The sequence below is a fragment of the Clavelina lepadiformis genome, chromosome 5 (genome assembly GCF_947623445.1).
Source record: "Clavelina lepadiformis chromosome 5, kaClaLepa1.1, whole genome shotgun sequence".
NCBI classification, from domain to species: Eukaryota; Metazoa; Chordata; class Ascidiacea; order Aplousobranchia; family Clavelinidae; genus Clavelina; species Clavelina lepadiformis.
This window is the reverse complement of record NC_135244.1, coordinates 18,347,245-18,363,713: the sequence shown is the minus strand read 5'-3', so window position 1 is coordinate 18,363,713 and position 16,469 is coordinate 18,347,245. Positions and strand designations below refer to the sequence as shown.

General features: G+C 39.2%; 1 protein-coding gene across 1 annotated transcript; it reads right to left on the bottom strand.

Moving 5' to 3' along the window:
- Positions 1–905: 905 nt before the first annotated feature.
- On the bottom strand, positions 906–13,407 carry LOC143459891 (uncharacterized). Its single transcript, XM_076957206.1, has 6 exons — positions 12,804–13,407; positions 5,626–6,284; positions 4,002–4,524; positions 2,680–3,816; positions 2,173–2,411; positions 906–1,924 (listed from the first exon to the last, which is right to left on the bottom strand). Exons 1-6 carry the CDS (start codon positions 13,233–13,235, stop codon positions 1,342–1,344), a joined length of 3,573 nt encoding a protein of 1,190 aa, XP_076813321.1. The 5' UTR covers positions 13,236–13,407; the 3' UTR covers positions 906–1,341.
- Between the last annotated feature and the right edge of the window lie 3,062 nt (positions 13,408–16,469).

Here is a 16,469-nt window from a genome sequence, read left to right as displayed (position 1 = left end):
GATAAGCACCTACAAGCTTACTGATGTCACATGAACAGTCCTGTAATGAATGATCAGTGTCATTTGACTTAAAGCGAGTAACAATTTTTCATGACTCGCTTAAACTCGAGCCAAACGTCCTAAATGACTTGACTTGACTCGAATCACGTTATGACAGTCGTGACGGCAAAAAATTGAAGTTTTACGTAACAAAATCGAATATTTTTCTAAAGGTTTACATTCGCCCGAAAAAAATACTATTTCAAACAGACTAGTTTTGAGATAACCCTGACGTTATGCTAACCAAATTAACGGAACACATATGTGACTTCAGGAACATTTTTCAGTTGCTTTGACCTGACTTGGTTACAACACTATATAATTATGAAGATTACTGCTTTGGAAACAAATAAAGTTGTTTTATAGAAATACAAAATGTAAGTGGAAGAAAAGAAATTTTGGTATCTCTTAAGATTAAGGATAAATACTTAATTTTGGAGTTTGCAATTACGCGTGGGCCTAATAACTGCTTAGGGAATGACCACTTACTTAGGCTACATAGATCCTTTCTTTACGTAGGGTTTGCCTGACCATGATCACTGACTTATGCAGGAAGAAGGTTTAAAACAACTCTGTTTGGTTGTCACTTTCCAAACAAAAAGAACTTGTAACTAGCATTAAATGCTGCTGTTATGTAACCTTGCAAGACCCATCCCATGAAAATTTATGTCTAAATGCAATTTTGAGCAATGTGGACTACAGGTCTTAACTTGACCGCAATTTGGAACGCTGACTCTATTTCGGCTTGATACATTGTCTTAAACTATGGCTTAAAACTCAAGCTTCAAATTAAGTTCAACTTAAACGCCTACCTCATAAATATCGCGTCGGAATACCTTTGGTCTCAACATAAATTCGTAAGAATGTAGCTCACCTACTGTAACTATTCTACAGTAACATCAAACCCGAATACAAAATCGTAATTGCGCAATGATTGCTCGTTTGGTGAAATTAAAAGAACATTATAAAGAAATTACACCGCTGATAATTAATCTTACAAAGACATACAAAAAAATAAAAGAAACAAAATTGTGCACGATGACGCATAAGAAAAATTAAAACTAATAACAAGAAGAGGTTTCATACAGTGGCAAAGTAAATTCAAATGCAAATATGTCAACGCGAAACTTTACGACATAGTACGCTTGGTAAATAGTAACATATCTTCCGTGTCAATGCGAATGGGAATCCTGCGCAATACGCCATATTTCCTGGTTGTGAAGGAAATGTTAAAGCGAATGAAAAACTGCAGCTGGACAAGGTACAGTGGATTATTATAAAATGCAAAGGCATAAACCGGTGTTATTTGCGGATATAAGGAGGCGGTGGGGGGCGGACGTCGTTTCCGTCACTCGGGGAAGTGTCCGTCAGGAGAGTTTTGTCATTCCCGGGCTCCCCACAACTAGAACTTGGCGACGGACGCGTTATAAAACTAGTTTGCTGACTTGGCAGCAACGGAGCGGCAAAACGTCCGTTTTCCGTTTCCCCGTCAAAAACGATTGGGGTGCCGGGTTTATAGCGGAACTTCTGTTCAGGGCTTACGTCTCCGCTTTTCTTGTATTCACCGAAATGATGGGATGCGCCGGGGGCAATCAGCGAATCCGTGGCCTTATTCTTTTGCTCCTTGTCTTTTCTTTTCCGTCGTGCAGAACTTCTGCACTTGACCACTGCAATTACCACCAAAAACACAACGCAGGAGAGCACGACTGCTATTATAATGATGCTCGTGGTACCACCGCTGCTTGTAGGTGCGCTATCGACTGGCACGGCGGCAGCAGTGGTTTTAGGTGCTGGAGTACTGCTGGATATGGTCTTGGGATACTTGGTACAAGCGTTCTTGTTTTTTAAGGCTATATTCTCGACATCGAAGCCTGCGTCCTTTAACCTAGATTAAAAAGACAACATTGAGCAAACATAAATTTTATGATTAACTGTAATCTTGTGTCGTAAAGGCTGCATTATAGTGGGAGGAGTAATCGGTCCTCGTTTGAAGTAAAATAACGATGGTGTTGACTTTTGAACTTATGGTTTACGACATGCATTCACAGCTGTTTAGCCTTTACACAACAACTGTAAAAAATAGTTAATAAAAATTTCTGAAAATCGTAAACCAAACGATTTCAACTAACTCACTTTTGCATTACTTCCGACTTTACGTGGTACTTTGAACCAACTTTCTCAAAGATTACGTCAGCCATGTCGGCAATGCCTTTATAAGGGCAATGGTCTTCCGAGGCTAAGGTAAGGTTGAGCCATGAGAAGATCACAGAGCCAGACTCCGGCGGGTAAATGTACAAGTTGTTGAGATCGGAATCGCCGTATATGTCCCTTATTGTCCGCATGAGCCTATCGGAGTCGAGTGTAGTGAAATTCTAAAACAAAATGATATAATTTTACAAAATATTACAATAAAAAGGTTTGTATAATTGATAAAGGTTAAATGACTGATCGGTAACAAGTTTGCAAATAATAAATTTTGTTATCGAAAATAGAAGTTTGTCTTCAGCTGAATTTGACTTGCATCTAGCAAACTTCAAATAATCATAAACCATCGCCATCATATATTATCAACTTAAACCATCATATATTACCAACTTAATCATAATAAAAGCACTGTACGACAGATTGAAAACTACTTACATGCAGAGCGTAGTTTAAAATAGTCATTTTGAACAGATGCGTAACACCAGCATCCAAGGTATCGTCGTTAGGCGACCAATCCGGCAAAATGATTCGGGCACGGACGCGTTGAGACGACCGTTGCCACTGGTCTAATGCACGAACTCCTCCTTTCCATTCTCTGTGCGTTGAGTTTAGCTGGTGCAAGGGTTGTACATCTGGTGCTTGAGGAAGAGCAATCAGGTACCAGTCCTTTGTGTCCAGGGTAACCCAGTCGGCTTCACCGTCGCCCCAAGGTAACAGTTGGAGGGTTAAGTCTTCTCCGTAGGTGTTGGGATTATTCGTCACAAACAGACCCCTGCTGATAGCAGCCTTGCTTATTCGCCCGACCCTAGCGGACAATACAATGACGTGTTCCGGATCCGTTAAATATGGCGCTGAATACCGTGGAAGGAGTTGGTCGTTTTTGTCGGGGAATGTTTTTGTAGGCTGATTAATAGACGCTTGCTTGTCAGGGGTGTTGGATGGATCAAGCTTCTTGATAGTTATTGGAGTTGGGTCAGGCAGTAAATCTATGACTGGGGGAAACTTACTGGTGGTTGTTGCGGTTTCAGTTATAGTTTTTTTTACAATGGGTTTCGTTTTTAAAGGAGGCGGCGGGGGTGGGGGCAAAGTAGCTTTGGTTTTGGGTTCGGAGCAGGGTCCAAACAGAGAAATTTTAGCCGAGCGTAAAAGGAAATCGGGTGAAAAATTGCGGATAAATGCTGAAGTAGGTTTGGCAGAAAGTTTTCCGTAGTCCACACCCAGGCCAGTGATGATCCTCCACCAATTCTCAATCCTGCCGCGGTCGCAACGCTTTTTTGAATTGGCTGTGTTGTCAAACCAAGTAAGCTGCTGGAAGTTGGAACGGAAATCCGTTTTCTGCACGGTAAAGTGGCCCGGCGGACGTATATCTGACATACCTGCACCCAGCGCTGAGCTCAGGCGGCGAAGGAAAAGTGAGGTCACGGTTAGAGTGGGTTGCTTTTTATTATACGTGAAGGAAATTGTGATTCGATGATTAGCTGGCCTGGGTCGCTGTGAATAATGAACAGCAAAGTTGTCAGTTACTGTTCTTCCCGAAGTGTCGTTGGCTGTGAGAACAAAAGCGGACTGCGCCTGAAAAAAAAAATTTATACTCAGCTCCAATGATTGTATATTGGAACAATAATTACTGCTGGTTTAGGCAATATTTATCCCACTATCGATTAAGATCAAGCTTGCAATTCTTGCCACAGACGATACAACGAAAATAGAAACTTAAACACATACACTTTCCACGGGGATTAGGTCACTTGACATACCCCAGGGATGCTTTTGTACGATCTCGGTGGAACTCCGAACAGTGTTTGAGATGGAGAGTCCAACATCAACCACTTGCTTCCAGTAAACGGAGTTCCGAATTTTGACAGACTCAAGGACAAGGATCTGGTGTTGCCATCTTCTTCATCACGAAAAGCGTTGCGAGGAATCCGATATTCAAAGTAGGTTGCGGCTGTGGCATGGATGTCATCGACTCCTGCATCTTTTTGAGGATGGTGACCTGTAGGTTCGTTTATTGAGAGGCGCAAATTATCTCTGGAAATCCCAGGACTGCTCGGAACGGGAGGCGCCGGCCTGTCCGGAACTTTTATTGCCGGGGTGGACGGAGGAGGTTTGATTCCAGGGGATTCCGGGATCATGATACGATGATGTGAGGACCTCCTGGAGGAACGTGATTGAGACTCATCGAATGGTTCGACGTCAGAATTAGAAAGAGATCCTGATCCCGGAGTAGCAAGAAGATTGGGAGGTACAGGAGAAGCGAACTGACTCGGTTTAATTTGTCTGCATAAGATACATTTGTGATAAAGAGAATCCAATGAATGTTTTAAATGGATACAAAAATATTACAAGTTGCTCTATACGCACAGAGGCGCCCGCAGAATATTTTCAAATTGTACACACAGAATTATTTTATGCCGGTAACGATGCAGCTGTATTGAGCTCTACAAATTCACCTTGTGTCCAGGGACGTATTTAGTATTGTGTTGTGTAGATTTAAAAATTTTCGAAAGCCAACACCATCGCCGCCCAAAATGTGCGGAGCGCAAACATTTTGCTCTTTCACACTTCAAAAGAGCTTTAAAACGCCTAGAAATGAATCCTACTTTCAAATTTATACGTACAGTAGCGGGTAATTTTTTGTGGACGATTTTAAAACTTTGTAAACAACTATTTTGTAATTCTGTATAACCCGCTTTTTCTATGTTTTGCGAGGTCAAAATGACAAAAAATGTTTAACAAAATGTCTGTTTTAACGTTATACATTTTTCTTGTTATAAGTAACCATTTGCTTTATCAAGTGCTGTGCTTTTGTATGGATTTGCTATCTCACTTGCTGCGTACAATTATTAAGTAAACAATAGTACACGACGCAAATTAATTACGGATGGTTCTTGTGTTCTTCATATTAATTATAATTATTCAACACGAAGCAAAGACTAATTGTGAGTAATTTGGAAGCAATACTTTATAATCATTACGCAATAAAATCTCTGTTGGTTTCATAGATTTTTTTGCTGAGGTTAGCCAGTAAAAATCAATCACATAGAACGAAGTGACGTGTATGTGATAAATACGTTTGCAAACAGGGACGATAAATATGGCTCTGAAACTAAAAGGATGACAGCCTAAAAGTTTTTCGAGTCAAAAATACTTTAAAGCGTAAGTTCAGAAAACACAAAGCTGAAAATTGGTGCGCACGTGCGTGTTGTGCGTATACGTTGCGGGCGCCAATGTACTTATATTTTTGTATCACAGACTCACAGTGTGTAAAACGAACATGAAAAAAACGTAATCAAAGTGAGCATAGGTTAAGGTGGGAAATCAAATTAACCATAAATTAACTTAATCACTTATCAAGACTGACATAAATATATCACCGACCTTTTGTATCTTTTTATATCACGGCCGCGAGTCTGTTTCGGTTTTCTGTTTTCTGCACTCCACATGATAATATCGTGTCCGACAGCTAGCGCTAGAGATCCATTCTGGGAGGCGGATTCGACTTGATCAAGATCCGTCGGAGCGACTGAGTCTGTTCCGCAACCCAGTGGCCAGGATAAAGCAACTTCCGGGAGATCATCTGACTCCTTTTTACTATTTCCGTTTCCAGATAAAAATCCTCTGTGTGGATTCGTGCTTCTAATTTCGATGGTGGCTAATTCCGGAGTAAAAGTTTTCACGGTGGAGAAAGTCTCGATGAGATTCTCAAGCAAACTGACTCGTTTCTTTGGACTTAAATCGTCCTTGGTCGCGTCCAGCCACAACACCAAATGGACCACCGGTTCGTTAGGCAAGCAGCCTATCGCGTCCGTACCTGGCCGCCATCGCAGCCGTTTATCGGACGCAAAGATGGGCTTTTTATCCGCTTCTACGAATACAAGGCAGGAAAGGTTGATAGGTTCCTTGCTGTTAACAGTAAGTGCGCTGACTAAGACCTGGTACCGAAGTCCAACATGACTTTTTAGAGGTACACCCTGGAGCAGAGCTCGGGATTTGTTGTAAATGATCCAGTCGCTCAGTTCAGGGTTAGAAATTTGAACCTACGAAAGAGCACAAGAAAGTTATTTTAATTTATGCAACCTGTTCGATTAAATAACTACACTCAAAATACATCAAACTATTTTGCAAAGAGACGTTTAGACTTCGAAAAGTCTGTGTATTCAGTTTTGTGTTTTATTTCGAAAACCTCCCATATAAGCCAAGTACTCCCCGCCTCATTACAGACAACGCTCCTTGTTCGGTCTCAGTGATGTAATAAGATACGAAATTTATTTCACTTCTGTGTGTTGCACAAACATATCAAATCATTCGCTTGTAAGTGCGAAGCGAGTACTTAGTGAAAGGACAAACAAGAAAATAGAGTGGGGTCTCGATTAAGGCTTTCACATATTTTACAATTTTTCTATGACAAAATGTCGTTTTCGTAATTTCATGGAACTAATATATAAATGACGAGACGATTCTATGTTTATGCATGGAATACTTTTTTCAAAAATATCAAGTTTTGTTTGCGATGAATCACCATTCCATATGCATGCTGTATCTAGTGTATCACATTCAATCAACCATGCAACTGTTACCACAGCAAAGGGATAATATCAAAATTGCCTTCGAACCACATCCATGACTAGATATGCAAAACCTCTCGGGAAAAAGGCTTGCGTATAAGGCTTTAGGCATGGACATGGGCAATCAGTCGTTCTAGTTATGGGTGAAGTTCTTTTGTTTGTTTTGTCCATTAACGAAGGATAACGAAGCCATTGACAACAGGATATTTCCATTTTTAAATCTATTTTCGGAACTTTAACCTTGGAATAGTTAAGTAGTTTTTTTAATCATTGGAAGGCAATAAAACAAAATTGACAAAGCCGCCAACCGTTGGAACTTTACACAAGGATTTCGATGTCCATAAGCAAAATACCTATATCGGCATAATAACCTGTCTAATCTCACGCCCAAGTGCCTGGATTACCCAGCAGCCAACTTTACGGTCGCTGAAACGGTCATTGTCGACCTAGCTTTGGTTGGCATAACCCAGCTGGGAGAAAACAGTTAGCTTTCCATCGATCAGCTGTTTATCCCCCAAAGATTTGCTTTCAGTCTGACAGTGGACTATCACTTGAAAGTTTCTGCATAAACTTGGCGCCAAGATGCAATTTATTTCTTATCGGGACCAAACGTCGTCGTGTACAGTCATTACAGAAAATTAATCACAGTGCGATGACAAGCGAAGCGCCTTACTTGATGATCTAAAACATGTACAGGCACGTCGTGTTCAAGGCAACAACTGACTCGCATTTTTTACCTGTTAGTTTGCTCTCTGTTGTAATACGGTTTTAAAGACCAGCAGACAAAGATATTTTCTCTACGTATAAGCGATAACTTTGAAAGTTTTACACACGAATGACCGCCTAGGCAAGGAAAAATGAAATCATTAAAATTCTTGAAAAAATGATAAAAAACTGTCGTGCAGTTTCATCTATAAAATTGATTTAAACGAAACCCGAAACACCAAAAGCCGGTAAGGTATGACTTTATCTGTATATACGATACCAATTTGGCGAGAAGGTTCAAAAGATATGATATGATATCACAATCTTTATTCTTGGACTAAGGAAAGTCTTTACACAAGACTCGGCGACGATTCCTTACTACCAAGCTTGTTTTTGTGCAAGTTCTGATGGACGATCGATATGACACCTCAAATAACACTTTGCGATGGAAAGTATACTCGCTTTATGATTACAACCAAGTACATAGAAATCAATACGGTTATGAACGAGGGGAATTTTGTGAAATCTGCCCAATCACTTTTTTATGGACCTCACGTAATCAGCGTTTCTCCACCTGCGCAATCAACCAGCAAAGATGAATAAATTGAAAATGGATCAATAACTTTGAACAGACATAAGCCGCTCAATAAATAATCGCTTATAAAATTACATTTCATTAAAAGACGAATGGTCCGATTCAATCAATGAACTTATTCCAGAGGCCAAAAAGTATTTTCGGAAACTGCTAAATTCATTTTAATAAGCCGCTAAGTTTCGTTGGTAAGTTTTTAATCCAACATTATCAATCCAGAGCCCATCCAATATAGAACTGATGCAAATAAACAAACAACCAGCGGTTGCAGGGTGCATGAAAGCCCCGATTTGAGTAATAAAACGTTGCAGTGTGAATGAACCTTGTCGGTTAAATGCTGCACGGACCAAACGTCCCACAATTACCCGTATATGCGGATCATTGCATCGATATAACGCGGATTTAATTAAACATTGCACAGAAAAATAATCAGAAACGAGTCCGTCAATATGAATATACGAGGCCCATAACGTGCAAAAGGAAGCGTTTCCGTAACTCTGGAATCAGCAATTAAGCGACAACGCGTTTTTCGCTGTCACTCACACTCCTTTCTTTGAGTTGAGTTGAATCATTCATAAGCACAAAGCGTATAAGCTCTTGCCATACATGATATGGGATTACTACATACCAAAGCAGGTTAGGGTCAATATTATGATTATCGACAAAGATCTCGTTTGTTTTGGTTACGGTGTGAATGGTTGGCATAAAATAACAAAAATCCTGCTTTGCGAGTATGACGTGATGGGACGTTATGAAAACTCGATTATTGATCAAATGTAATCGAGTCATTAAAAATACATGGCAGTGGGTAACACAGTGGTGTTTTCATTGTGTCCACACAACATTTTTCATAACATCGCAACAACACCTGAACGTAAAGGCTTACACTTTGCGCTACGATAAGGTTAAATCGCAATTGCCGATTTGCACGATATTATTTGCCAATATCAACAACAGCGTTGTAGAGTTTTAACATCATATACCGTTCGCATTTTACTTGTTTGGTGACATTTAGCATAATTTTTTAAGATAACTAACACTGTCGCATTTGACGTTATGTTCTGACCAATTCATCTTCATTTTCGGGATAATTACTTCCACGTGCCATTCCCGCATTGGTACCAGCAATTACGCATCTAATTTCAACTGTTGCCTCGGATTGTAACATTATCTCAACTCTTTTCGAATTAATGTTTTAGAATTTAGCAGGTAGTACTGGAATGCCTGTTGGACCCTCATGCAGTATTTCACTTACATAGAACTTGTTGGGGTGAGAAAATATGATGGTCTTCGTTTGCGACTCATATAATTCAGAATGGTTTACGAAACGCGTGTTCAGAAAGATTTTAAAGCACCAATAAATTAAGTAAGTCGATATTAAAGCGGTGCTCATCAAACAATACGTATATGGTATGAATCAATTATTACAACGTTTTACTTGTTCACTATAAAAGCGCCGACAGATTTGCTCCTGGTACAAATCAGCGAAAGCGAAACACATAAATTTCAAAACACACCAGCACATTATGATGTTTATTTGAGCTGACCAACGCAACGCAAAGAATATTTTTTGAAACGACGGTGACACAAATACAGTCGGTTCTGCTTTGTTGTTGGTGTCGAAGCTTACAAGAAAAGGACGCGAAATTCCGTAACACCAAAAGCAAACGAAAGCGCAAATAGAATAGCGAACTGCCCATTCGTTTCCCAACTTGTCGCATAAGCATCAAACGCTTTTTCTACAATGATTTGGAGCTATGCAGACAGTTGGAGGCAGGCTACAGCTGTTGCGTATGTAGAGCAAATTTATGTCTAGTATCTACAGCTTTTGTACATACAAGGCATATTTTGTTGATTTTAGTCCCGCTTATTATTTAAACAAAGCACTTTTTACCCCACAACGTTTGATAAACATCAGATTATTGTGAAAGGACGTCAGTATCCTGCAAGATTATCTTTTTCAACGATTACAACATGCTGTAGTAGTACCCGTAAAGTTGTAATTAGCAAGCGACTGGTGGCAGCATCGGTATACAAGATTATCTTAAGAGATATGAATATTTTATAGCGCGTTTTGTAATAAACTGCCGCTGAAATCCTTGAACACAATCTATAATGCATCGCGTGGCGGTGTTGTAAACGACAGTTTCAAGCGAAAAAGTGAAGAAAAACAAACGACGTCCGATCATTTCAATCATGACGTAATTACGCGGGCGGTCCGGCCATAGAAAACAAAGATGTCAGTACAAAAACACGTAATTGGTCAATTTTGTCTTGAAAAAGACGAATCGAATAAGTAGCCATTATTGTACAATTTTGAAACAATTTTACGCGACTATTTTCGGCCTACTTTGACTGAAATTGTATCTTGTTTGAACAATTTCTAGAAAACTTTTAAACTTTTTTCACACAAAACAATTTGAAGGTGAAAAAAGCATCGCCTTTAAAGCTGAATTGTGCCGAAATAATTTTCGGCCTCGCTTTCAGACAATTGAGATAGCTGCAGCAGACAGCAAAAGTAATTGCACATCACACATCAAATAACCCAATTTTACAAATATACTCTTGTTCTTTGTGCCGCCGCACGTGAAACACCGTATCCCAGATTTGTATAAGAGTTACATACTTACATTGGTATTGGCGTATTGGCATATTGGCGGAAAAAAGGGGATTCGTGCTTCAAAATCTGCATAGAACAAATGTTCCAAAAAGCAATGGTAGAATAATTGCTGCTCGTTAAAAATTAACAAGAAGTTAAATCACCGTCTGCAGTACTCAGTCATGCTCTGCTTTGCATGGCATAAAAATGCAGGTTAGGTGTATATAGCTTGGAAGTCATAAAGTCTTCACACTTCCAAAACAGATGTTTTTTCAAATGAGTGGTAAAACACTTGCGGCCAAAATTTGCTTCCTGTGTTGTCATTACAATGCCCGAGTATGTTTGTGCTTTTTTATTACTTGGAGCTTTTCGCAGCAGCTATAGGCTATGTTTCTGAGTCTGTAAATAGTTTTTACTGTTTATTCCTATTGCACCTATTACCAACCTTAGCACCTATATATACGTTATATAAAGCTCTGTCAGTGTTTTGATGATGGATAGATGGTCGATTAACATTCCGCTATACATCGGTGAATGTGGTTGTTTTTATCGACAAAGATCAAGTTTATAACTAAAGTATGTATGAAGATTTTTTTTAAATTTTTATGTAGAAATTTTATTACGGAGTTTGGGTTGTTCCGGAGTTATCAGATCTGGATCCGATAAAGGGGAAATATTCATTACGGCAGAATTTTACGCCGCTGTTTCGGCAATTTAATGAGATAGGTTAAGTTGTAAAACTAGACACGTTAAATGCATTCCAAGGACATTGACCCTGCATAGGCCAATAAGTTAGCACGGCATGCTGCTGACGTAATGAAACGGGTTAACCATGGTACATTATCACAAGTCGCTTACAGGGTCGAATGGAACGGTTATTAAAGACAATGCCGATTCTAGAAAGGCGCAATAACCGTTTCGTCTCGGGGTTTATTAACAGTCATACAACCGTCTGTTAGCTCAGTGGCATCATCACAGCGGCGTGGCAGAATGTTCAGCGGGTGTCTTATTGAAACAATGACAAATATTTCCTTTTAAACCTTGGGAGTTCGGGCAAGCTTTTTAGCTGAAAAGGTTTTTGACCTTTACCGCGTATTTTTTATATAAAAATTGTTGTCAAGAAAGTCGGCAAAGAAAATGAAACTTGGAAAAGCTATCATCGCAGTTCTGTATTCCTGAACACATTTCGGAAAAAGCATCGTAAATTAGGCAGAGAAAATAAGTCCACATTGTCGACAATGAAGCTAAATGAATACACTTGGACATTTCCACGCAAAGGTAAGCTTATATGAGATTCCACAGGGATTAAAACGGAATTGATTCCCAAGTCCCACCGAGGGCAACTTCGTAAACACATTGCTAATCATTATACAGTAGCTGATTGCAAACTACAAACTACATGCAAAGCGATGCTGACTGGTTTGTCACTTTAAGTGTTGGTTGGTAAAAGGGAAGTATGTGCAGTGTTTGGTGATTCGCTGCAATGATTTAATCTGCATTACATTACAATTATAGTCTTTTTGAGACATGTTCCATTTGCTAAACGTGAAAACCCGATAACACCAAACACAATTCGCAACTTTAATTGGTTGCTAACGTATCAATAGTATAGTTATAGTATATCGGAAAAGTATATGTAGTATACTAGTATTACAGTATTTTATAGTATTATTACTACTATTATAGTATTTATTAAAGTATATGGTAGTATATCTCAGTATAACCATCAATATAAAATTATCTAGACGGGAAATCTCTACGGGATTTTTTTTACAAGTTAGCATATAGCGTGAAAATTCATAAACCATATAACTGATAAACCATGACGGATAAATGACATAAAGTCCCAAAAACCGCAGTAAATTACAACACCTGTCGCAATTATCGACCATGTACTGGACAGTCTTAATTACTTGCCATAGCGATAAACGCGACGGTGCAACCATTTCATGTATATAGCGTCCAAAGAAAACCACATTTTTTCATCTCACATAACTTACAGCCTCAGTTTAAACCCGCTCTTATCGGTGTTCCATTTAGTGTAAAGACCGATAAAAGAAAATAATCGTTATACCTGTGGATTCGACATTCTCACCTCTATCAAACTCGCATCCGTGCTAATGGATGGATTCATCTTCCCAATCTCATCCATCATCGACTGATTAAAAAGTGTCCCGGCGGACGCGCTGAAGATGCAGGGTTTCTCCAGAAATCTTCGAGTAGGATCCTCCATTCCCGGATTAAAGTCCTCTTCTCTGGAAAGTGCGGGAAACATGGTCCTGCTCGGTTGAAGACCAATATGTCGTTGCCCGGTAGCGGAGTCCAGTAGCAAGAAGAGGCAACACAACGACAAAGTTGCATATTTTAATGTGGCACGTTTGTGAAATTGCCGGAAATCTGCATTTCTTGTTTCTTTAACTGATCTTCCGTTGTTGAGTGGACAATTGTGTTCATTTAAGTCATTTTCATGGCGCCGGGCTGTATGTATTCCTTTAGATCTCGTTTGATAAACCTCCTGATATCCCATCGCTCAAAGACACGGCGCTTTAATATGTTTTTCACCAATACAATTATGTAACTGGACTCTGAAGATAACAAATGCTGCTGAAATAATAACTGCATACACGAAAAACTGAAGGAATCTAGTTACTGTTACACATGCTCTTAAATCCTTGGCTCTATATAAAATATGTAGGTTTAGTAACCTTTATTCTAAATAATCTAGGAATTAGTACATAGTTTTCCTATGTAATGATTACTAGTATATTTAATATATTCACTCATCAAAACTATTGAAATTTCCAGAGCAAACAACCCAACATATTCGCCCTGAAGAAAGCGGTAATGTTGCGACTGTGACATACCAAAGCACATGATAACCAGCGCCATTTCATAATTGGCCCATTTCGACAATAACTCAACGCCTGCGGTATGTGGTTACGATACGGCCCAAGCAGCATAAGTTACGTTAATAGTCAGTTCCGTATTGCGAAGAAACAATTTAAGCTGGAAATTACCTTGTGCTCTGAACCCATTGAACCCAACGCTAGCGGTTATTAATGATGTAATTTCCAAAAATAGGTTATGTTTTGATGACTGGCTAAAACTTCTGATGTCGGTACTGCAATGCCGACAATAGCAAACGTGCAAACAATATCTTTCGTACTTGATGTTGTAGCAAGTTAAGAGCGACCACTTCCTAATCATAACCACGCAATTGTCGACGAGGTGGGAAAATTACGACGGCAAACAGCGATCGAATTTCTGGCGTGCTACAACAGGGGGTTAAAGGATAATTCTCACCAACGTATGGTCCAAAAAGAGATCGAAGAACGCATTTGCTGCATGGCAATCAATTTTAAAATCTGTCATCACCAACAACTTACATACACGAGGACTGCATCTGAATCAGCAGGACAACTGTCTAATCCCTAGCAACGACCTTGCATGCTGCAGCTGTACTGGAAAGTTTTTACTACGCTCTTAAATATATTGGACGACCTGCGGTTTAATTCCGGGAAGTGGCAGTTATGGCCAAGGCAAGCAAATTCACCGACTTTTGTCTGCTTTTATGGGCTTCGCTCAGTATGACATAAAACAGCAAATCTCGCAGCATAAATAAAACGAAGCCTAACACTGCTCTTTTGATAACCTATGGGCGTTGCATTTTGTTTCACAATAAAATCCAATTACGAGTGATGAGCCGTCCGTTCCATTTTATTTCGCCTCGTTATTAGGACGATGATCGCGGCACGTGAGTTTTATTTTACCCTTGCGGTGCGGCAGTGTCCACAGAGACGGCAAGATAACAGGCAATTGTTTCCGTGTCGATAATACCACTTGATTCAAGTAAACGGCTCTGTCAACACTTGACAAATATGCTAAATTTACTCCAAGTATTATTGCCCGCTTCACTGCGTAGGTTTTAACCTAACAAAGCAAGGCTAAACACATCAAAGGAATGCTGTAAATATTATTGCGTTTTATCACTGATTTTAAATAACTCATAACTACATAATAGTCTTAATTTTTCCAACGACATCCGTCACATTCCATTACGCAGCTTTCAATTCAACGACACAGCTCCAGTTCCAGAATCAATCGATACAATCTAGTTCAGTATCATAAGCCAATTAATTTTCTATTAAACCCAAGGCTTCCTGTGGATATTCGTTTTTCCTTTTAAAAACTGTCAGTCAAGGATTAGCCTTTAGAAACTCCTTTAACACAAGAACGAAATCTCATTCAAAAATTCCCTGCCATAGATCCTGATACGTTGAACTATTTTAACTTTCACAGTAGCCTACAATCAACATAAACTTGGCGTCACATAAAAAAGCAACTGCGGCTAAAAAGACAAGTTAAGTTTTAGTCACTGTGGTAAAAGTATCGTTTAGACTTTTAGCGATAGACCGGCGTTTTGTGGCATCAGAAAACAATTATTGGGTTACGGTATTCATCAGCTCCAACATCGGCGTTTCTCGCACCAGCACACAATGTGGATGTCACGCCGAAGTTGGAATGAATGACTCGATTTATACTGAGTCTGGCTTCTTCAAGCCTAACCAAATACACTGGCTGGTGAAACTATCTTTACATTTAAAGTAAAATTTAACGGAAAGTTGACTTTTTATAGATCCAAGGGATAACTCTTTTCAGAACTTTCTTTACCGTTCTCCTTAACACCGGTAGTAGTTCGTTACAATGCTAACAATAAATCGAAGCCCGACATATAAGCAATGATTTTAAGAGTATCGTTAGTTTCCAAGTCGGCTTAACGAAGGCGGTAATAGACGTATTGTCTGATGCTCGATTGATATCGCAGACCTTTGGAAAATGGGATTTTCCGTAACCGACTTTTCGTTTTTCGCTATCTTGAAAACATTTATTTGTTGGGACGAAAGTTTGCGATGACTTAAATCAGCGATGCACTCGTAAATTTTCACATGTTAAAGATGAAAGAAAACATGAAGATGCTTTGCATAACGCAATCCGTGGTTGTGATAAGCTTTCCCATCGGGTATTTACCCCGGTCAAATTTCAAATAATCCGATATACATGGTATAAATTCGGACATTGAAATACCAAAAGGCAGTAAACAACTAGGTTGTGCATTTTATGTTTACGTAAATACAGAATTTGATGCACCATGCCCGTTTCATTTCGACTATAAACGTAAATTGTGTGATCTTTAACGCGATGTTTTGTCAAAGAGCTGGATAAAATAAAAGCAAAGTATTCATGAGGTAATCGGAGCGTCAGCACGGAAAATTATTGCCCGTGGCTTTTCCATGATGACACTGGCGTTTAATTCAACTTAAAACCACCGCCATGCCGTACCAACAAGGCAACCGCCATGTCAATTTACTTTTGAGAAACCAAAATGGAAACTTCGCCTAAGCTGGCATAAATTAATTACTAAGAAAGCTACAGCATTAATTATTAAAACAAGTTTACGTATACACAAGCTATGAGAAATTAATTATCCAAACTCATATCCGTTATCGAAACAATTCCAATTATAAAAGTAACACACTTACAAAGTGGCTCGCAGTAGTTGACAACCCTTGTTATGTCTGACACTATATTGTGGTTTGGTTATGAGTATGACTAAATTATAGTTCACTAACAAATGACTGTATAGAACTGCAAATGTTTGTTGATTGTAACAGACCAAGTATTAGTTTGTAGTTAGCTAAAAATATGGAAAGATAAGGCATAGGTGAATTTGTGTATGTTTCAAAATACCTTGCACTATAAC